At 44.0% G+C, this 20,710-nt stretch overlaps 1 protein-coding gene across 5 annotated transcripts in view; it reads right to left on the minus strand.

The window, feature by feature from the left end:
• The window catches only part of hgs (hepatocyte growth factor-regulated tyrosine kinase substrate), a 43,708-nt gene that overhangs the window by 22,805 nt on the left and 193 nt on the right, over nt 1–20,710 (minus strand). For 4 of the 5 annotated variants that reach the window (XM_080209447.1, XM_080209446.1, XM_080209445.1 and 1 more), the window contains exons 2-8: nt 16,175–16,259; nt 10,801–10,876; nt 9,529–9,621; nt 5,678–5,801; nt 2,079–2,131; nt 1,514–1,582; nt 887–1,011 (exon numbers count right to left, since the gene is read on the minus strand). In XM_080209447.1, the coding sequence (XP_080065573.1) occupies nt 887–1,011; nt 1,514–1,582; nt 2,079–2,131; nt 5,678–5,801; nt 9,529–9,621; nt 10,801–10,876; nt 16,175–16,259 (625 nt within the window). Of the gene's footprint in view, nt 1–886; nt 1,012–1,513; nt 1,583–2,078; nt 2,132–5,677; nt 5,802–9,528; nt 9,622–10,800; nt 10,877–12,974; nt 12,994–16,174; nt 16,260–20,710 lie in introns of those variants that run through there. The other variant, XM_080209448.1, reaches the window with a different exon arrangement.

Genomic DNA, 20,710 nt, shown 5'->3' on the forward strand with positions numbered 1-20,710 from the left:
CTCAAATTACTTTAAAAAAAAATGTATCTTTACAGCGCAGTGAGTAATGTTCAGTGTAATAGACCGGGAGTGGACACAGGCTCTGCACGCCCCTCGCCCCTTTTAGTTCCAATTTTGAACCACATCCAGCAGGGGAGTGAAGGTTATAGTGTCCCCAGTTAGAATCATAGAATCCTACAGTGCAGAAGGAGGCCATTCAGCCCAAAGTCTGCATCAACTACAATCCCACCCACAACCCAATGCATTTACCCTATCTAGTCCCCTCTGACACCAGTGGGCAATTTGGCATGGCCAATCAATCAATCAAACCCACACATCTTTGGAGTGTTGGAGGAAACCCACACAGACATGCGAAGAACATGCAGACTCCGCACAGACAGTGATACGAGCCGGGAATTGAACCTGGCGCTGAGGCACCAGTGCTAACCACTGTGCCAGGGAAAAAAAAAAGAGTCGTGACTAACATACACTAGAGGATAAAGTTTCCTGAAGTGACTGCATAAATGAAGATGGTGACGGGATTGTCCAGATGAGCGATCCAATGATGCCGCAACAGTTTGCCCCTAGATAGCTTTCAGGAATAACTGATAAAGGGTTTAACATACCTTCCTCTGTAATAGTCAAGAGTAGGAACAGCCTTTAAACTCTTACACCAATGTTCAGACTGTATGCAGCATCTTTGCTCAGGTGCTCTCTTGACCCCTGCCAACCCCCAGAGGAAATGCCTTACCTTTGCTCAATGGCATCCGGAGACTATGCAATTATAGACAGGCGTAAAACAGGAGACCCGCCAGTGCACAGCGACACCATTACTGAAATCCAACTAGCCGTCCCTGCACATAAATCTGTAGGACTTCAGACCTGGTTAAAGACCAAAGTTACTAACTTGTTCAGCAGCTCAAAGCATGGCTCACAAACTCGGACTTCTTTCTCAATCCCAAACTTGGGGATGGTGGAGGACTTGGAGGAACACTTCCCGCAGAAGATCTGGCCACATGCCCTGCAATGATGCTGTCAAACAGAATTAAAAATACAAGAGTGTTGAACTCACAATCCAGCATTTTTCAGTTTGACAAATGCGTATGTACTTAAAGGGCAGTTTATCCAGTTATTTATCTTGCTGTTCAAAAATTGGCTGCACATTACAAGTGGCTGTACTTCAAAGATACTTTATAAGTTATGAAACAGTAGCAAATATGTTGTAGAAATCAAGCTCCTTTGTTCGAATATATTCCGAGCAATGGTACTGATTAGAAGCTACCAAAACATCTTATTCATAGAATCCATACAGGGCAGAAGGAGTCCATTCGGCCGACTAACTCTCCGACAGAGCATCTTACCCAGATCCACCCCTATCCTATCCCCATAGCACCACGTATTTATTTACCCTGCTAATCCCCCTGACCTACACATCTGTGGACTGCTCATTCAATGGGATTCACACATTAGAACTGATGGCAGGAGCAATAATAAAATACTTTGATCCACAGGAAATGCTGAAGATTAAACTTACTTTCCTTGTTACCACTCCAAACTGCACTCTGCATCGGTGACATTCTTCGGCATCTACCCAATCAGGAGCCTGCAGAGAGTCAGAAAAGAAACGCTAAGGAAACTCCGGACTCGAGACGGGATTATGCACAGATTGGCTGTTACTTTATAACAGTGACAGCACTTTAAAAGCATTTCACTGGCTGGGAAGCACTTTGGATGTTCTGCAGGTGCCAAACATGCTATGGAAATCCAAGTTTCCTTTCTTCGATTACCACCACCCCCGGCACAGGAACTAAGTGTGGGCATTGTTAATACAATATTCAACAGAAAATAAACTCTGCCCAAATCAAAGGGTCTTAGGTAAACTCTTCTGGTACACTTGCACAATTTTCCCCACAGTAAATATGGAGAGCTTGTTGCCGTGAATTTACCCACAAAGAACACAATATTTAAAATGTGGGAATTGATAAATTGGGCAGTAAGTCACTACAACAGAAAGCACCATCCTTCTTGTCTGCATTTGACATGTTATGGAATTCATATCAACTCCAAATAAAGAAAAGGCTGGCACTGCTACCACTTACCCTTTCAGAAACAAACATAGCATCGCTCTCTTTAAACTCTGGAAATACGTTCCCTGCAATGATGATAAGACATTAAATTAAGAAACAATATTAACATACATGTGCTGCATGTCTTTATACACAGGGCTTAAAACTTTCCACACCACTATTCACTGTATACTGGCAGCATGGTGGCACAATGGTTAGCACTGCTGCTTCACTGTGCCAGGAACCCAGGTTTGATTCCTGGCTTGGGTCACTGTCTGTGTGCAGTTTGCACATTTTCCCCGTGTCTGCGTGGGTTTCCTCTGGGTGCTCTGGTTTCCTCCCACATTCTGAAAGATGTGCTGATTAGATACGTTGACCTGAACAGGTACCGGAGTGTGGTGACTAAGGGAATTTCACAGTGACTTAATTGCAGTGTTAATGTAAGCCTCACTTGTGGCTAAAAATAAACGTTCAAACTTTCACATTACTTTCAGTGCCATCCGCAACCTAGCATAATGCATTCGGTACAGACGCGCATCGTAGCAATCCCAGAACAGGGATTGGAGAGAAGGTGAAAATTGATGCCCTCTGAAGATGAAACAGAATTCAATTTCTTTTGAATTATGTTGATTAATACTTAGGAAAAGTTACTGATCACAAAAGTTTAGATAAAAACCTGGTTTGAAAATCAAAGTTGATCTTTCTCTACACCCTAGCTATGACTGTAACAGTACATTCTGCACCCTCTGCTTTCCTCTTTTATGAACAGAATCTGTATAGCATGCAAGAAACAATATCTTCCACTGTATACTAATACATATGACAATAATAAATCAAATCAAAATATTACAAGATCAATCCAGTTCAGGAAGGCCATTCAAGCTAAGCCAGTTCATCCAAAGAGCTAACCCTAACGCTTATTCCAACATCCAACTGTTCTTCCAATCGGTTTTGGGATTTTGTGTAGGCAACGATCACATTTTCTAATCTGTTTTGCCTCTTTTTGAAACTGTCTCCTTTTCTTTCAATTGATTTTAAAATATTGTTCTGGACATACACATTACGATGAAACTCCTTTCAGTCAGCACCTTGCAAGGCAGAGGACCCAGAGTTTCTGTAGCATTGCTGATGAGGTGTGGTTTCTCTATGTTCAGTCAAGCCCCATGTTTTAGCAACTTTTTCTAACAATTCATTTGTTGTTTTCTCTCTCATAAAGCTACTCAAATGTCTAAAGCAGAATGTTGTTTCCGGGGATTGAATGACAGGCTGTGAGGGTCAGGACAGCTATACTGGAGTTAGCCCAGTTATCTTTGGGGAAAGGGGGTAGTTTCAGGGGACCAGCTAGGGTAAATGCACAAGGTTATACGGATAGGGCCTGGGTGGGATTGTGGTCGGTGCAGACTCGGTGGGCCAAATGGCCTTCTTCTGCACTGTAGGATTCTAAGATGCTAAGGCTTTAGTGATAATTCAGAGTTACATGTTAAACTAAAAGAAGTGTATGTTTCTAACTTAAATAAACCAGGAAATGTATTCCTAAAGAGAGATAACTACATTCATTGAAATCTTCAATCAATGAAGTTTGTGTTTGAAAGCCTGGGTTAAAGGAAGACTAAAGTTTTGTATAGCTCACCCTGTCGTTAGATCAGGAGGATCCAAACTAGTGAAGGAACAAGATTCACCATCTGCCAGCAATGCACTCTCTGCTTTATCACTGGACTTATCAAATGGAGGCAGTGGAACAATAAGATTAAGCTACAAGACATTAACCAGAGAGTAAAAGAGAAGACTGTGTTTCCAAAACTTGGCATCTAACTAACTTACTCTATAAAATTAGGACAATTAAAAAACTCCAAACCCCTTGGAATCTGAGTTTTTCCTCTGGTTTGTCACCTTGTAAATGTGTGGCAGTGGGCTAGCAAGCTACCCATTTATCTTTTAGATTTGGCATGCAATTCCACTCAAACAAATCAAGGACAAGCCCCACCCCATCCTCCCTCAGCTCTGTGGGTGCAGCAGGATCCTTGGCATTGGGAGTGGAAAAGATCCCTTATGTTCACAAACAGAATTGTTCAGTTACACATTTCCCACAGGCAGGAGCAGCAGATCAGCGAGAACAAGTGGTCAATCACACCTTCCTTCGCTAAGGGGCACATGCTCTGACAATATTATAGGATGGCTCTAAAGGGTGAAAGAGGTCATTTTAGCATGGGCAGGAGTCATGTGCACAAGGAAGGCAAAGCAGGCTTACACAATAAGCTGGGGATGGTCTATTAAAAAAATAGAGTTTGAAATTTAGGCTATGGTACCAGAAACAAGAGTAATCAATCAGCAGCAGATCAGGAACCGGGACACAGTCAATATTATAAATATGATAATTTTTCAACGTGACATTCATTAAATATAAAATGCATGCTTAGCCGAAGTGAAGAATATGCGCACTCAGTAGTCTTACCCTACTGGAACAAATAAACATTCAGGATCCTGCTACTGAAATCCTCTACTTCCCTCTACACTCAACTATTCCTGACTGGTCTCCCACAATCTACCCTCTATAAACTTCAGCACATCCTGCAGCCCACAGACTAACTTGCAGCAAATCTAGATCCCCTGCCATCACCCCAATGCCAGTGATATATTTTGGCTCCCGATCAAGAAAGGTCTTGATTTTAAAATTCTCACCCTTGTTTCAAAATCCCACCATGGCCTCACTCCTCCTCTCCTCTCTGCAATCTCTTCCAAAGAATCTGCGCTCCTCTAATTCTGGCCTCTTGATCATTCCTGACTTTGGCCAATCTTCAAATGCCTTGGTCCTCAGCTTTGGAATACTTCTCTGAACCGCTCTACCTCGCTTTCAAGACACTCCGTAAAGCCTGGGAATGCTCTGTGTTCAACCCATGGCCTTGCTGAATGATCGGATTTCAATAGTTAGGAGTCAGCGGCCCCAGCAATAAAAGTTTCTCATGCCTTATCACAGATCGCTACACATTCTCACAACCTTGTGCGTGAAATGCAATTTCCTATATCGGCAGAATCAATTTAAAAAAATAGATACCACTTGGGAGAGTACTACAATAGTGAATGGGGGCAGCACAGTAGTTGGCACTGCTACCTCACAGCTCCAGGGACATGGGTTCGATTCCCAGCTTGGGTCACTGTATGTACGTAGTTTGCATGTTCTCTCCGTGCCTGCGTGGGTTTCCTCTGGGTGCTCCAGTTTCCTCCCACAGTCTGAACGACGTGCTGGTTAGGTGCATTAACCCAAACAGCCGTCAGAAAGTGACAACTAGGGAAATTTCACAGTAAATTTAATTTAATTTTGATATTAATTTAAGCCTTACTTGTGACTAATAAATAAACTTTACTTTTACTTTCCTTTACTGAAAAAGCAGACAATTTGAACTAAAGAAAAGCAAAGGCTACTGGAGCTAATGAAACGTGAATGGATCAAGTAGCTTACTCCTGTTCCCATCCACTCAAAGTGCATGCGTGTGTGTCTACTACACATGAGAAAGTACACTCCAGCCTGATCCAGAAAAGGAAGGAGTGGTGAGGAAAGGGCAAGGAAATGAATGGCATTGTTTAGAAGTCGGCAAATTCACTGCTGTCACAATTCGCTGTGGAGATTTTCTCACCTTCGACCTTCATGATCTGGTAGGTGTCCTGTACCACTTTGTATTTGGGCTCGTTACGGAAAGCCTGAGCCCAAGCCTGGATCAGCTGCAAGATCTTGGTGCGAACGTTAGACTCTGTCTGTTTCTGTGAAGCACAGAACATACAAACTGACTGAAACAGTCACAAAACCAGCAAGGTAGAGAACTGCAGTCCCACAGAACCAACTTTCAGACATACAATATACTTGGCTACATCCATGGTGGAACAACACTAATATAAAAGTCCCCTCCAGCTCAGCTCCAGTCCAGAGCCAGGGAAAAGGGCTGTCAATTGGAGAGCTAGAATCGCTGTGAAGATATCTCATTGCAATTTAAATTGGACGCTTGCTGTGTCATTCTGTTTTATAACAACACTGCAAGGTCAATCCAGATCCCATCTCTTAAGTTTTAAATCTATTTGTTAGTATCACAAGTAGACTTACATTAACACTGCAATGAAGTTCCTGTGATAATCCCCTAGTCATCACACTCCAGAGTCTGTTCGCGTACACTGAGGGAGAATTTAGCATGGCCGAAACAGCACGTCTTTTGGACTGTGGGAGGAAACCAGAGCACCCAGAAGGAACCTACGCTGACACGGGGAGAACGTGCAAACTCCACACAGACAGTGACCCAAGCCGACAATGGAACCCAGGTCCCCGGTGCTGTGAGGCAGCAGTGCTAACCACTGTGCCACCGTGCCGTCCGTACTTGGAACTACGGATGGGCAGATAAACAGGCAAGAGATTCAACCTTGACCACGTAAACTCGAATCGGGGGGGTGGGGGGCAGGGGCGGGCGGTGGTGTGTGTGTGTGTGTGTGGGGTGGTGAGCAGTCGTTGTAGGAGTGAGAGGGGTGTATTGAGAACTTAGTTTTTTTCTACATTGTAATTGTAACTTGAGCTTATTTCAGCATAGCAGCCCAGCTATACTGCAAAAAAAAGGAAAGTATTTGGGGAAATCTGGAATCTTCCAAAGCTTCTGTTTTTAACATCTAGGACTGAACAACAACATAAACCACTCAAGGGGGATAGAAGAGGGAAAAAAAAAGAGTAGCAGCAAACATTTTGCCAGTCTTGAGACAGGCACTGATTTGGTCAAACAGGATAGTCCCCTCATGAACTGTGTGCTGTAACACTGCCACAGAACTACTAGGCTTCACCGAGCAGGAAGAAGTAAACCTGTGTACAGAGAGGCAGATAAAGAGTGCTACAAAAATCAAATAAAAGATTGGCGCCTTGGGCTGCTTAATTACCCTGTAATGTTTGCTCACCTGAATCACCTCAGTAGGTTTCAGCCGTGTCAGCAAATTCAGCCTCAGTCAGATGATCTCAGTACAACAGGGAGGGAGGTTATAATCACAAGGCACATTATGTCATCAGGAAGTAGGTGCTGTCTAAAAACTAATGGGAGACAGAAGCCTCCCTTGTCAATTATCTGGGATTGTTTCCAGGTTAAAAAAGGTTTCAGGATAGAGTGCAAATAAGAATTTCCTGTATCCAAAAAAAATCACTGATGTGGAAGTGGATGTGAGTGAATTCTAACTGCACACAGGGATTTCCAACAAACCATTTCTATCATTAGCCAGACGAGAGTCAAAGTACATAAAACAATTGGGTGTGAAGGCAGGGGAATGTTGTTTGGGTGACATCATCTCATAGAGACAGGAATGATTCCAAATTAAATACTGGGGACGCTGGAAATCTGAAATAAAAACAGAAAATACTCAGCAGGTCAGGCAGCATCGGTGGGGAGGGAAACAGAGTTAACGTTTCAAATTGAAAACCCTTGTTACCCACGAGGATACGGCATTCAAAAGATTTGGGCCAAGAGCAGGGAAGCGATGACTGATCGACTTGTCAAGTTTAAACTTGAAAAACAAGTTGTGAATTTGAGGGAGAGAAAGATAAAGCAGAGGAAAGTGGAAAATAATGATCATTATACCAGAAGCCATCAATATAAAATGGATAAGCTGCCAAAATGGTTTCAGAGCCACTGTTTTCATAGAATCCCTACAGTGCAGGGGGAGGCCATTCGGCCCATTGAGACAGTACTGACAACAATCCCACCAAGGCCAAATCCTCATAACCACGCACATTTACCCTGCTACTTTCCCTGATACTAAGAGGCAATTTATATCATAGTCAATTCACCTAACCTGCATGTCTTTGGACTGTGGGGGGAAACTGAAGCACCCAGAGGAAACCCATGCAGACACAAGGAGAACATGCAAACTCCACACAGTCACCCAAGGCCAGAATCGAACCTGATCCCTGGAACTATGAGGCAGCAGCGCTAACCATTGTGCCAGCCAAATTACCTCAAGCCCTCTGGTGTCTGACCTTCCTGTGGAGGATCAAGGAGAAACAGAGAAAGATTTCCCAACTTGTAGAAATCAATTATGTAAATAGAAAGCACATTGCCTCGTTTTAAATAACTTGGCCGTAATCAATCTGTATTATTTACTTTTTAACAGTGACGTTACAGTTCCTTACAGCTTCATTTCATGTTTCCACTGTTCTCCCAACTTTTCTGTAGGTTTTGGATCACACTGTCTATTGCCCGAATTCTGGCTGGTCTCTTGTTACCTTGACAGGAGCCAGTTGCCCCTCAGGGAACTTTCACGCTGAGTGAGTTCCATCAGGAGTGGCAACTTGCTGACTGGACTTACACAGGATGAGGAACGGGAACCCCGGCAGAAGGGGAAGGGAATGCAAAAGTAGGGAAACGTTGCTGTAGTTGTGAAGGGCATTAATGATAGCTGCAGGCACTGTTTAAATCTCCCTATTCAAGAAAGGATATAACTGCAGTAGAAGCAGAAGGTCCACTCGATTGATTCCTGAGATAGGACGAGATGGGACTAGTGTTGGCGGCGAAAGAATTATTTTTGTATCTCGGACAGACAGACAGTTTGGATCTGTATCCATTGGAGGTTGGAAGAATGAGAGATAATCTTATTGAAACTTACAAGACCCGAGAGGGCTCAACAGAGTGGATGCTGAGAGGTGTTTCCTCATGTGGGTGAGACTAAAATTACGGGACACCTAATAAGGGACTCCCATATAAGACGGAGATGAAGAGACATTTTAACCTCAGAGGATTGTTAGCAGATGCAAGAAGGAGCTTCCTGATGGTGGTGGTGTCCAGAACCAGGGGTCGAAGTCCAAGGATACAGGATAGACAGTTTAGGACAGAGATGAGGAGAAATTTCTTCACTCAGAGAGTGGAGGACATGTGGAATTTGCTACCACATGAAGTAGTTGAGACCAAAATACTATGTTTTCAAGAAGCAGCTAGATATAGCTCTTGGGGTTAAGGGGATCTAAGAATCTTGGCAGGGGAAGGAGGCAGGATCAGGCTATTGATCAGCCATGATCATAATGAATGGTGGAGCAGGCTCAAAGGGCTGAATGGCCTCCTCCTGCTTCTATTTTCTACATAGTCTGTGAAGTTCCCTTTTCCAGGGAGCAGAGAAAGTAGGGCCATAAAACATTTTGATTTAAATCGATACCCTTGTCAGTCAAGAATCCAAGGCTATGATGGATAGATAGGGTAGGCCACAACCATGATTTACCAAATAACAGAGCAGGCTCAAGGGGCCGGGTGGCCTACTCTTGCTAATAATTCATATGTTCCCCATCTCAATCCATGGACACAGAGTTCAGTTGTTATCAGCCTGGGTGAGTCAGCAGAGGCTAGGAATTACACCTGCATAGCCCAATGCTATACTGGACAGTGCACTATGTCACCTATGCATTGTGAAAGGGAAGCCTTGAGTTTTAATATATACCAAAGTTTGTTCCCAAACTGGTGGGAATATTTGCACAAGTTACCTTAAATAACTCTTTGAGCTCCTCCATTGTTTGCTTGTTAGCAACTTCATCGTGAACAGTTTGTCCACAGTTCTTCACTACAGATTCCAAAACCTGAAAGAGAAATCAAGCAAAGGATATGAAAACAAAAAGTGTTCCGACAAAATAGACTGATCACTGGAATCTGATAAAGCCCCGAGATCACTCCATGAAAACTAGCAAATGACACAGCCACACGTTGTCTCTGGACAATCTCCTGGAGGGCATATGTTAGAGTCAGAGGTTTACAGCATGGAAACAGGCCCTTTGGCCCAACTTGTCCATGCTGCCCAGTTTTTGCCACTAACCTAGTACCAATTGTCTGCATTTGGAGCGTATCTCTCTATATCCATGTAACATCTTTACCCATGTAACTGTCTAAATGCTTTTTAAAGTTGTACCCGCCTCTACTATCATCTCTGGCAGCTTGTTCCAGACACTCATCATCCTCTGTGTAAAAAAATTGCCCCTCTGGACACTTTTGTATCTCTCCCCTCTCACCTTAAACCTATGCTCTCTAATTTTAGACTCCCTACCTTTGGGAAAGTTGTTGACTATTTATCTGATCTACGCCCTTCATTATTTTATAGACTTCTAAAAGATCACCCCATAGCTTCTGACACTCCAGAGATCCAGCCTCTCCTTATAACCATCAAGTCCCGGTAGCATCCTAGTAAATCCTTTCTGCACTCTTTCTATTTAGTAATATCCTTTCTATAATAGGTGACCAGAACTGTACACAGTATTCCACGTATGGCCTTACCAATGTCTTGTTCAATAAGACGTCTGAACTCCTGTACTCAATGTTCTGACCAATGAAATCAATCATGCCGAATGCCTTCTTCACCACTGTCCACCTGCGACTCCATTTTCAAGGAGCTCTGAATCCGTACCCCTAGATTTCTTTGTTCTGTAACTCTCCCCAACGCCCTACCATTAACTGAGTAAGTCCTGCCGTGGTTCAATTTACCAAAATGCATCACCTTGCATTTACCTAAATTAAACTTCATCTGCCATTCATCAGCCCACTGGCCCAATGTCCCTCCCCTCCACCAGACTGGTACAGTAATTCAGTATAACACTTTGTCCACGTGAGCCACCACCTTCAAAAGGTTCAAGTCCATAATCATAAATGTCCTTACAGTCGAATGACACAAGTCGATCCTTTGTTTTCTCAGAGGAGAAGGTTATTACAAAGCTCATGGTTTAGATTGTGAATGGTGAATAAACTAATTTATAATGAGGAAAGCTCACCTCGAGACTGTAAAGAACCACATGGGGATTTTTATCATTCAGCTTCTTCTTGATGGCACCAACTGCATACTTAGCCCTGTACAAAAAAAGAGCGTTCTGTTAAAACAAGATTGCAACTCAAAATATCCCCTTGATTTATAAAAGCCACAGTCATCTCAGCTGACTAGCAGGGCCCAGCTCAAAATTGCCCCTCTGAGAAACAGGTTGCTGAGGGGCACTGGAAAGCAGCAAGGATGCTGACTTGAACCGTTTTAGTTTGCTTCTCATCCTGTGGGGCAGCGTACTGCCTTAGCGTCTAACCAACAGCAGAGCTGGGATCAGTTCCTCAATACTAGGGAGAAATGGGACAGTGTCAATGGATTGTCCAGAGATCTCCCCCCGCATTCATCCTTTCCCTTTTCAGGAAGTGATGGAGGGGTAAACACAGGTACCAACCATACCCGATCATATATCAATCACCCCACCCCTACAAATCCTCAGTGTACAGAATGCAAACATTTACTATAGGGCAACATAAAACACAATTCACTCCAACATTAAAATGAAACTCCAAACCCAGATTTTCACTCACTCCCAGAGAACCCAGACTCTTTACACAAATCCTTGTGTCTTGTGCGTTCCCTGATTTCCTTCCCTCAAACAATGGGGATGTCTCGGCCCCAAATTCAGGAATCCCCTCCCTAAAACCCATCTCCCTCTCCTGCTCTTTTAAGATGATCCCAAAACCTACCTCACCTGTTCCAATCTAGCTCAGTATCAAATTGTACCTGATAAAGGTTAATGTAAAGCACCTCGATACAGCTGACTATGCTCAAGGACCTATGTAAACACGAGTCATTGTCCTGAATTCTTTCTTGCCACTGTCCAATGACATTCTGGGGAAATAGATATCAGATGCCATGGAATGCTGCTGCTCCACTCTCCTCGCTCTGGGCTATTTTCACAGATATCTCCCATCCAGCAAATAACGATATTGCTTTAGCTCTGGTAGGTGTGGTCATGACTAATACATACAGTCCACATGACTGACAGCACACCACATTCCAGCAACAACATTTTCTTACAGAACAAATCATTTTGTTTCTTTGCACTGATCCCAGATTTTAAAATGGTGGGTGGGGAAGAAATGTTTTTGTACACAATCTCACTTTAACCTGGCCAATTTAAAGTCTCGTCCAAGATTTGAATGATTTTAAATCCCGGCTGGAGAGTTTATACACTAGGCTCTTTGAAGAATGATTTTGAGAGAGGTTTTTGGGATATGAAACAAAGAAGGAAGTAGTTATATCATAGCGTATAGAGTCAGTGGTTCAGGGCAACAGGAAGAGGCCCTTCAGCACAGCAGTCCTATCCATTTTGTTAGTCATAGCTATTATAACATTTTAATCTCCATATCTCATTGCTGTACACAACACAGGTGGCACAGTGGTTAGCACTGCTGCCTCACAGCGCCAAGGACTCGGGTTTAATTCCTGACTCGGGTCACTATCTGTGCAGAGTCTGCATGGGTTTCCTTCAGGTGCTCTAGTTTCCTCCCACAGTCTGAAAGACATGCTGGTTAGGTGCATTGACCCGAACAAGTGCCAGAGTGTGGCAACTAGGTGATTTTCACAGTAACTTGAAAGCAGTATTAATGTAAGCCTTATTTGTGACACTAATAATAAACTTTAATTTTTAACCTTAAAATGCCTGCTTCTCAAGAGAACATCTACTTCCTTTTTAACTGATTATGAATCTAGAGCCTCTGAAGAACAATGCACATTTTCATAGGCCACTGGACATACAGGTCAATCAACCTAATTTTAAAAAAAGATGCCCAATTGCTTTGGATATCCCCCTGATGACTCAGCTAATGTTCTAGGGACCCAGGTTCGAAATCCGCCACTGATGGAACTTGATTGTTTTTTAAAAAATCTGGAATTGAGAATCTACTGATGACCATGAAACTATTGTTGATTGTCAGAAAAACTCATCTGGTTCACTAATGTCCTTTAGGGAAGGAAATCTGCAATCCTTACCTGGTCTGGCCTACATGTGACTCTGGAGCCACAGCAATGTAGTTGACTCTCAACTGCCCTTTGAACAGGGCAACTAGGGATGGGCAATAAATGCTGGCCAGCCAGTGACGCCCATATCCCATGAATGATTTTTAAAAAAAACACCTCTTATTTTACCTGATCACTCATTGTAGCAAATCAACTTCACTTCATATCACTTCGTGCTAAACTCCTTTCTAAGGCAGGAAAGCTAAAATTGAACACAACACCATAAGTATGGTCAGACGGGCAGTCTGTTTAACGTCAGTAGCACCTCTTCACTTTTATATTTTCATTCATCAGTAACAGTACAGGCAACAGGTGCTTTAGGACTAGTCAAACCCCCAGTTCCACTATTCCAATAAGGAAAATTACCCAGATATGTCCTATCCATAATAAAAACTGTACTGGAAATTCCTAATCCACCCATCAGTAAATTGACTAAAGGTGTCAACAGCAGGCAATAACCTGCTCACTAATTCTCAGTTCAGATTCACTCAGCTCCTGACCTCATTACTGCCTTGATTCAAACATGGACAAAAGAGCCGAACTCCAGAGGTGAGTGACAGTGGCTACCCTTGACATCAAGGCAATGTGGCATCAACGAACCCTAGCAAAACTGAAGTCAACTGGAATCAGGAGAAATCTCTCTGCTGGTTGGAGTCACATCTGGCACAAAGGAAGGTGGTTGTGGCGGTTGGAGGGTCAGTCATCTCAGTTCCAGGACATCTCTTCAGGAGCCCCTCAGGATAGTGACCCAGGCCCAACCATCTTCAGCTGTTTCATCAATGACCTTCCCTTCATCACATGGTCAGAGGTGGGGATGTTCGCAGTGTTCGGCACCATTCGTAACTCCTCAGGTAATGAAGCAGTCTATGTCCAAATGCAGGAAAATCTGGACAATATCTAGGCTTGGGCTGATGGTGGCAAATAACATTTGCGTCACACAAGTACCAGGCAACGACTGCCTCCAAGGAGAGAGGATTTAACCATAGCCCTTTGACATTCAATAGTGTTCCTATCACTGACTCCCCTACTATCAACATCCTGGGGGTTACCATTGACCAGAAACCCAAGTGGACCAGCCATATAAACACAGTGGTTATAAGAGCAGGTCAGATGCTGGGAATTCTGCAATGAGTAACTCACTTCCTGACCCCAAGAGCCTGTTCACCATCTACAAGGCACAAGTCAGGCGTATGATGGAATACTCTCCACTTGCCTGGATGAGTGCAGCTCTAAGCTTGACACCGTCCAGGACAAAGCAGCCAGCTTGATTGATACACCATCTACAGAATTCAATTCCTCCACTGACAAACAGTGGCAGCCCATATACCATCTACAAGATGCACTGCTCCTTAGAAGCATCTTCCAAACCCACAACCACTACGACCTTAAAGAACAAGGGCAGCAGATACATGGGAACAGCATCACCTACAAGTTCCTCTCCAGGCCAATTTGACTTGGAAATATATCATTCCTTCACTGTCGCTGAGTCAAAATCCTGGAATTCCCTCCTTAACAGCACTATGGGTGTAGCTACACCACATGGACTGCAGCAGTTCAAGAAGGCAGCTCATTAACCTTTTGGTGGTCACAGGAATACAAGCCTGTATTCATATTGCACCTCATCACATCTCCATGTGGTTTTCCACAGCATTTCCTGCAGACAGACTCAGACTCTGTGTCCTAGAAACAGCAGGAAAGATAAGGAACCAGCCAGTTTGCTTTCAGTCCTGTTGGTTCAGTGTGCTGCTTTATCCCAGTCCTCCGCCAGTTTTCCCTACCCAGTTTCTTATTCTCCTCGTTTCTGGTCTGTGCCAGGAGGTTTCCTCCCAATATTAACTGGTAATGCCCTCTACAAAACCCAACATTCTCAAAATGCTAGTATCCTGCACAACCTGATACCTCAGGCTAACTCCCTTACCCACAATCATTCTATCTTCCTCATTAGGTTAAACACAAGCATTGTTAAATGCTTCTAGCAAAACTCTCACTGCCTGCATGAGCATGATTACATGGCTTGGCCTGCCCTCCCCCCTTTGACAATGCCTTCACTACCTTCCACTCTCAGTAGCTGAGGGGAATGTGTAGGAACAACGAACACTTTTCCATAAAGGAGAACTGTCCAACTGAAGCAGGTGTCCAGATCGGTGTTGTGGTCCAGATGCCGCAACAGAAAGGCAGTGAGATCAGGTCTCCTGGAAGAATGTTGCCCAAATGGGTTTCTCCATCCTGATCAATCTTGGGCTCGGAAGCTGTGATCTCCTGAACTGGTATGTGTCTGTCTGTCTGTCTGTCTCCCACTGGCAGAATACAAACCACAAGGAAGCATGTTACACAATCGCCAAACCAGGCAATTGGCTTCAGGAGACATTGGTGACCAGTTTTCAAAGCAGACAAGTGTAAGAAGATTCAAGTTTCAAGCAATGGAGACAAAGCAGTCAATGCAAGTTCATAAGGAGCAATGTTAAAAATAAAACCCTAACTTTTCCGTCGTGTAAATTATAATCACGAATCACTTCCAAAAGTCAGAACACAATTCCTCACAGTGACTGGAACTACAAGAAAACTGCAGTGAATCTGGGGAATTCCCTGCCCAGTGAAACAGTTGAGGCTACCTCGTTGAATGTTTTTAAGGATTTTTGAACAGTAAAGGAATTAAGGGTTATGGTGAGCAGGCAGGTAAGTGGAGCTGAGTCTACAAAAAGATCAGCCATGATCTTATTGAATGACACAGCGGGGTCGAGGGGCCAGATGGCCTACTCCTGCTCCTGGTTCTTATGTTTTTATGAGATCAAAGTTAAACCTTAACATTTAAATGCCGAAAGACTGTTTCCCCTGATTGGGCACTGTACAATGGGGTTATTGTCTCAGGGTAAGGGGAGGCTTCACACAGAGGACTGTAAACCTTTGGAATTCACTACCTGAGTTGTAGATGATGTGTCAATTAATACATTCAAGGTTGAGATTGACAAACTATTGGAATCAAGGGATAGTATGAGAAGAGAATGAGCTTCTAGAATGACAGCAGGTTCCAGGGGCTGTCTGGCCTCCCCCCCTCTATTTTCTTATTTTTACGTTGGTTACATCTGCTGATGACAAAGTATTTAAAGACTGTCTCTTCCTCAACTAACAGACCTTCTCTCTTTTTAGGGATTTCCCCCCCACCCCTCTGCTAGGAGAATCAATAAGGGCATCAACAAATAATCATCTTCAGGCTACACGTCAGTCTGGCAATGACACTGTACTCGCCGTCAGAGCTAAAGCATTTTGTTTTACAAAACAAAAAGCAGACAACACACAGTCTGTCTCCACCTCTCTGCCCAAACACCTACTGGGCATCTCCCTGTCGAATCAGGTCACAGATCTGCAGGATGGATTCCCAATCAGTTTCCAGAAGTAACTGGCTGGTTGCTTTGTCTGTTTAAGGAGAAAAAGAAGAAAATTAAACACACAATCAGAAATGAAGTCAATGTTCCTACTGCCATCCTCATCATTCACTGTTGAAAGAAGTTAGGAAAAACTCTGAAGTAGTAGCAACAACTTTCACAGACAATTCTCAGCAAGTGTTATAGCATGGGTCAATCATTCTTCCAAATTTGAAGCTGATAATGGTTTATCATAGAATCTCTACATTGCAGAAGGCAGCCATTCAGCCCATCCAGTCTGCACCAACCACAATCCCACCCAGGCCCTATTGCCACAACTCTACCTAGTCCCCCTGACACTAAGGGGGAATTTCGCATAGCCAATCCACCTAACCAGCGCATCTTTGTGGTTGTTACTTTCTGCAAGGGTATAATCCATTTCCTTCTGCCTGATTACACTTACCATAGAACAGGAAAAGCACACATAGACTAACAGACATAAAGCATTAACCTCACCCCATTAAAGCAAACATCAATCACAATTTCAGGCTTAGAGCTAGAGCAAAACAACAGCAGAAAGTGGAACAGCAAATTGTGCGGAGGGTGTGGAAAGTCTGCAGAGGGATCTAGATAGGCTGAGCGAGTGGGCGAGGACCTGGCAGATGGAATACAATGTTGGCAAGTGTGAGGTTATCCACTTTGGTAGGAATAATGGTAGGAAGGACTACTACTTACAGGGCGAAAAGCTGCAGCATGCTACGGTGCAGAGGGACCTGGGGGTCCTTGTGCATGAGTCGCAAAAACCCAGCCTACACGTGCAGCAGGTGGTCAGGAAGGCAAATGGGATGCTGGCCTTCATAGCGAGGGGGATTGAATATAAAAGTAGGGAGGTCTTGCTGCAACTGTACAGGGCACTGGTGAGGCCGCAGCTGGAGTACTGTGTGCAGTTTTGGTCGCTGCACTTGCGCAAGGATATTTTGGCCTTGGAGGGAGTGCAGAGGAGGTTTGCTAGGCTGATACCGGAGTTGAGGGGGTTGAGCTATGAGGAGAGGCTGAATAGACTGGGTTTGTACTCATTAGAGTTTAGAAGGATGAGGGGAGATCTCATTGAGACATATAAGATGATGAAAGGGATGGATAGGGTAGAGGTGGAGAGGTTCTTTCCACTCAGAAAGGACAGTAGGACTAGAGGGCACAGCCTCAAGATCGGGGGGGGGGGGGGGGGCAGTTTAGAACGGAGTTGAGGAGGAACTTCTTCACTCAAAGGGATGTGAATCTCTGGAATTCTCTGCCCGTTGAAGTGGTGGAGGCTACCTCGCTAAATATATTTAAGACGCGGGTAGATAGGTTTTTGGTAGGCAAGGGGATTAAGGGTTATGGGGAGAAAGTGGGAAAGTGGAACTGAGCCACGACAGATCAGCCATGATCTTATTGAATGGCGGGGCAGACTCAAAGGGCTAGATGACCTACTCCTGCTCCTATTTCTTATGTTAGAACAAGAAAACAAACCTTCAAAAGGGAAATCTGAGGTCATTTACAGTTATAAATATGCAATATTTTGATTACTTTTACCAAGTTGTCTTTTAAATCTTAAATTCCTTCAAAGTGCATTATTTCAATTTGAGTCAAGTGGTTAGGCTAATTGAGCCTAGTCACTTAAAATCCATCTAATTTGTTAAGTGAAGTCAATTTCTTCAGCTTGGTGGTTAATATGCCTCAGAGAAGTCCAGGCAGGCTTTGCTGTTTGTTTCCAATCTCACCTACAGCCATAATGACCAACTGAGACAGTAACTAACCGCCCCTGATTCAACAGAGAGCGTGAAACAGATTAACTCTCCCTGTGGCTGGAAGCACGACACAGGTTCAAAATCTCCCCAAAACAAGAGATCATGTGGTGCATACACAAGGGACAGAGTTTCCTTAGACAAAGCTATAATACTAGAGGATTAACAGAATATTGCCAGTGACAAATACACAAAAGAGGAGATTCTGAATGCATAAGCACAGATAGATAGAAACAGAAGTGGATCATTTAGTCTCTGAATTCTGCCCCATCAGCTGATAAGATGGTGCGATCAGAAATCTGGTACTAATTTATTTCTTATACAAAGAATGTCAAAACAGGGTCAGGACAGGATGGTTTCTTGGGTTACTAGGACAGTAAATCTCCAATATAAATGAGAGAAATGTATGGGCCTACGCCCAGGGATTCTGGCTCAACATGGACACCATTTTAAGCCTGGTCTATTGTGATAGGAATTTTCTTTGTTATTGATGCAAACATGAAAGAACTGGTATAAACACTACAAGGTTCTACTTCTTCATGTACTTTACAACATTCGTGTGTCCAGGACTAAGCAAACAAACAGATACTGCAAAACAGAAGAACAGAAGGCCATTCAGGCCCTTGTGCTTATTCCTCTGTTCAAGAAGTCTCACAACACCAGGTTAAAGTCCAACAGGTTTATTTGGAATCATGAGCTTTCAGAGAGCTGCTCCTTCATCAGGTGAGTGACTCAAAGCAGATTCCAAATAAACCTGTTGGACTTTAACCTGGTGCTGAGAGAATTCTTACTATGCCCACCCCAGTCCAACACCAGCATCTCCACATCATCATCTGTTCAACAAGATCTTGCCTGATGTGCATTTTAAATTGATCCATATGTCATGGCTCCACATCCTTTGCTTCTTGTCTAGAAAAATCTATCAATCCTCAGATCTAAAGTTGTTCATTGAGCTTTCTGTAGGAGAGAGTTCACCTCACCCTGTGCATGAATAAGTGTTTCCTGAATGGTCTGAGCTCTGATTTTATGATTACGCCCTACAGTCTCCTGAAAGCAGAAAAGGTTTCCACCAATTCCGTTCAAATTCCTAAACTATATCATCCTTTAACCTCCCACGCTGCCAGGAATTCAAACCTGTTTCATATAATTGCTCGGTTTGTGCACTGACCCAAATGTTCTTCATGCACTGGGTCCCAAGAATTTTTGAAACAACATTAAATATACAGGACATCCCTGACAGAAATGACACACAGCTCTCCTCTCGGTCTTTTGGGTCGAACCAAGCAAACAAACTTAATATACGGACAAAGAAAAAGGGGGCAGCTCCCCAAAAGGAGGGGCAACGGCCCGAACGGAAACAAAAAGTACAAAGGAAACTTAAGACACGTCAAATCAAAATGTGATTGTCGAGGTCTATAACGCATCTCAGCCCCTGCGGTACCCAACGGGCACAGAAGGCCTCGACTGTGCCCGCGGACACTGCGTGCTCCCTTTCCAGGGACACCCGGCCGCTAATGTAGCCACGGGAGAGGCAGACAGTCATAGAACATAGAACATTACAGTTCTAAAGTCGGGATGGACGGCCCCGTCGATCGCCTGCTGCCTGGACCTGTTGATGGCGCGTCTTGCCAGGCCCAGGAGCAGGTTCACGAGGAGATCGGCCTCCCGACCCTCCCCTCTCCGCACCGGGTGTCCATAGATCAGCAGCGTGGGACTGAAATGCAAACAGACACAATTACTTATTAACAAGAGATGTTCTTTAGAGTGGGAAAGTGACAGCAAAAATTTGTCAAGCAATGCAGAGATCAGTTTGTATGCTCTACACATGCAGCTTTAGATATCAATCCAAATAGAACAAAATGTACGCCACTATGCCTGTGCAGCTGTAAAAGAGCTATCCAACCAAATCTCACTTTCCAGCTCTTGATCCGAAACCCTGTAGGTTGTGATGCTTCCAGCATATACGAAAGGATTGTTTTAAACATCATGACAGTTTCTGTCCATATTTCCCTTTCAGTCAGTGAGTTCCGGATCCCCACCATCTTCTGCATAACTTCCCAACGTATCCTGTTACTAGGATAATCATGATTGCTTCTTGCTCTCTCCTACAAATCAGTTTATCCCTCTTTGTGGGCAAGATCAATGAAAAGCTATTACTTTTGTTCAGAAGTGCACATACAAAACGTGAGCTTGTCTATTCTCTACAGAGATGCTGCGAGACCCTGTTCTTGTTTCAGAGTGATCTAGTTTCTTTACAATCAAGAGTTGACAGTAAGTCTGTCCAAGCTCAGAGGGTGAGAGATTCCCTCAAAGGTGTCAGAGCTCTGAACCATTCTCACTGTAAACACAAAGAAAGTGTCCCAAGGACTGCGATCTTGGGTTAGGAGAAAGGGTTTGGGGTGATTATAAACCCAGCACAGTGCACACACACACACAAGGATTTATAAACCCTGTACAGGGCAGGCAGACACACACACAGTGACAAGCATTTACACAATGACAACTCTAATTGTTCGCACTCCAGTGAATCAAGGTCTCACTCGGGAAGATCCCTCTCTGAGGCCGGGTTCAGAATGACAGCCCAGCCAAACTCTATCAGCAATTGCCCCAGGCCCAGGGAGGGGCCCGGGTCGCTGGCAGGCGTCGCGGCCGGGGGAACGAGAGCCTCCCTCCCCCGGGGCCTCTGCTCCCCGCTCGGGCCTCACTCTTCCCCCTCCAG

Source organism: Carcharhinus amblyrhynchos, chromosome 21 (assembly GCF_965287045.1).
Source record: "Carcharhinus amblyrhynchos chromosome 21, sCarAmb.v2.hapA, whole genome shotgun sequence".
NCBI classification, from domain to species: domain Eukaryota; kingdom Metazoa; phylum Chordata; class Chondrichthyes; order Carcharhiniformes; family Carcharhinidae; genus Carcharhinus; species Carcharhinus amblyrhynchos.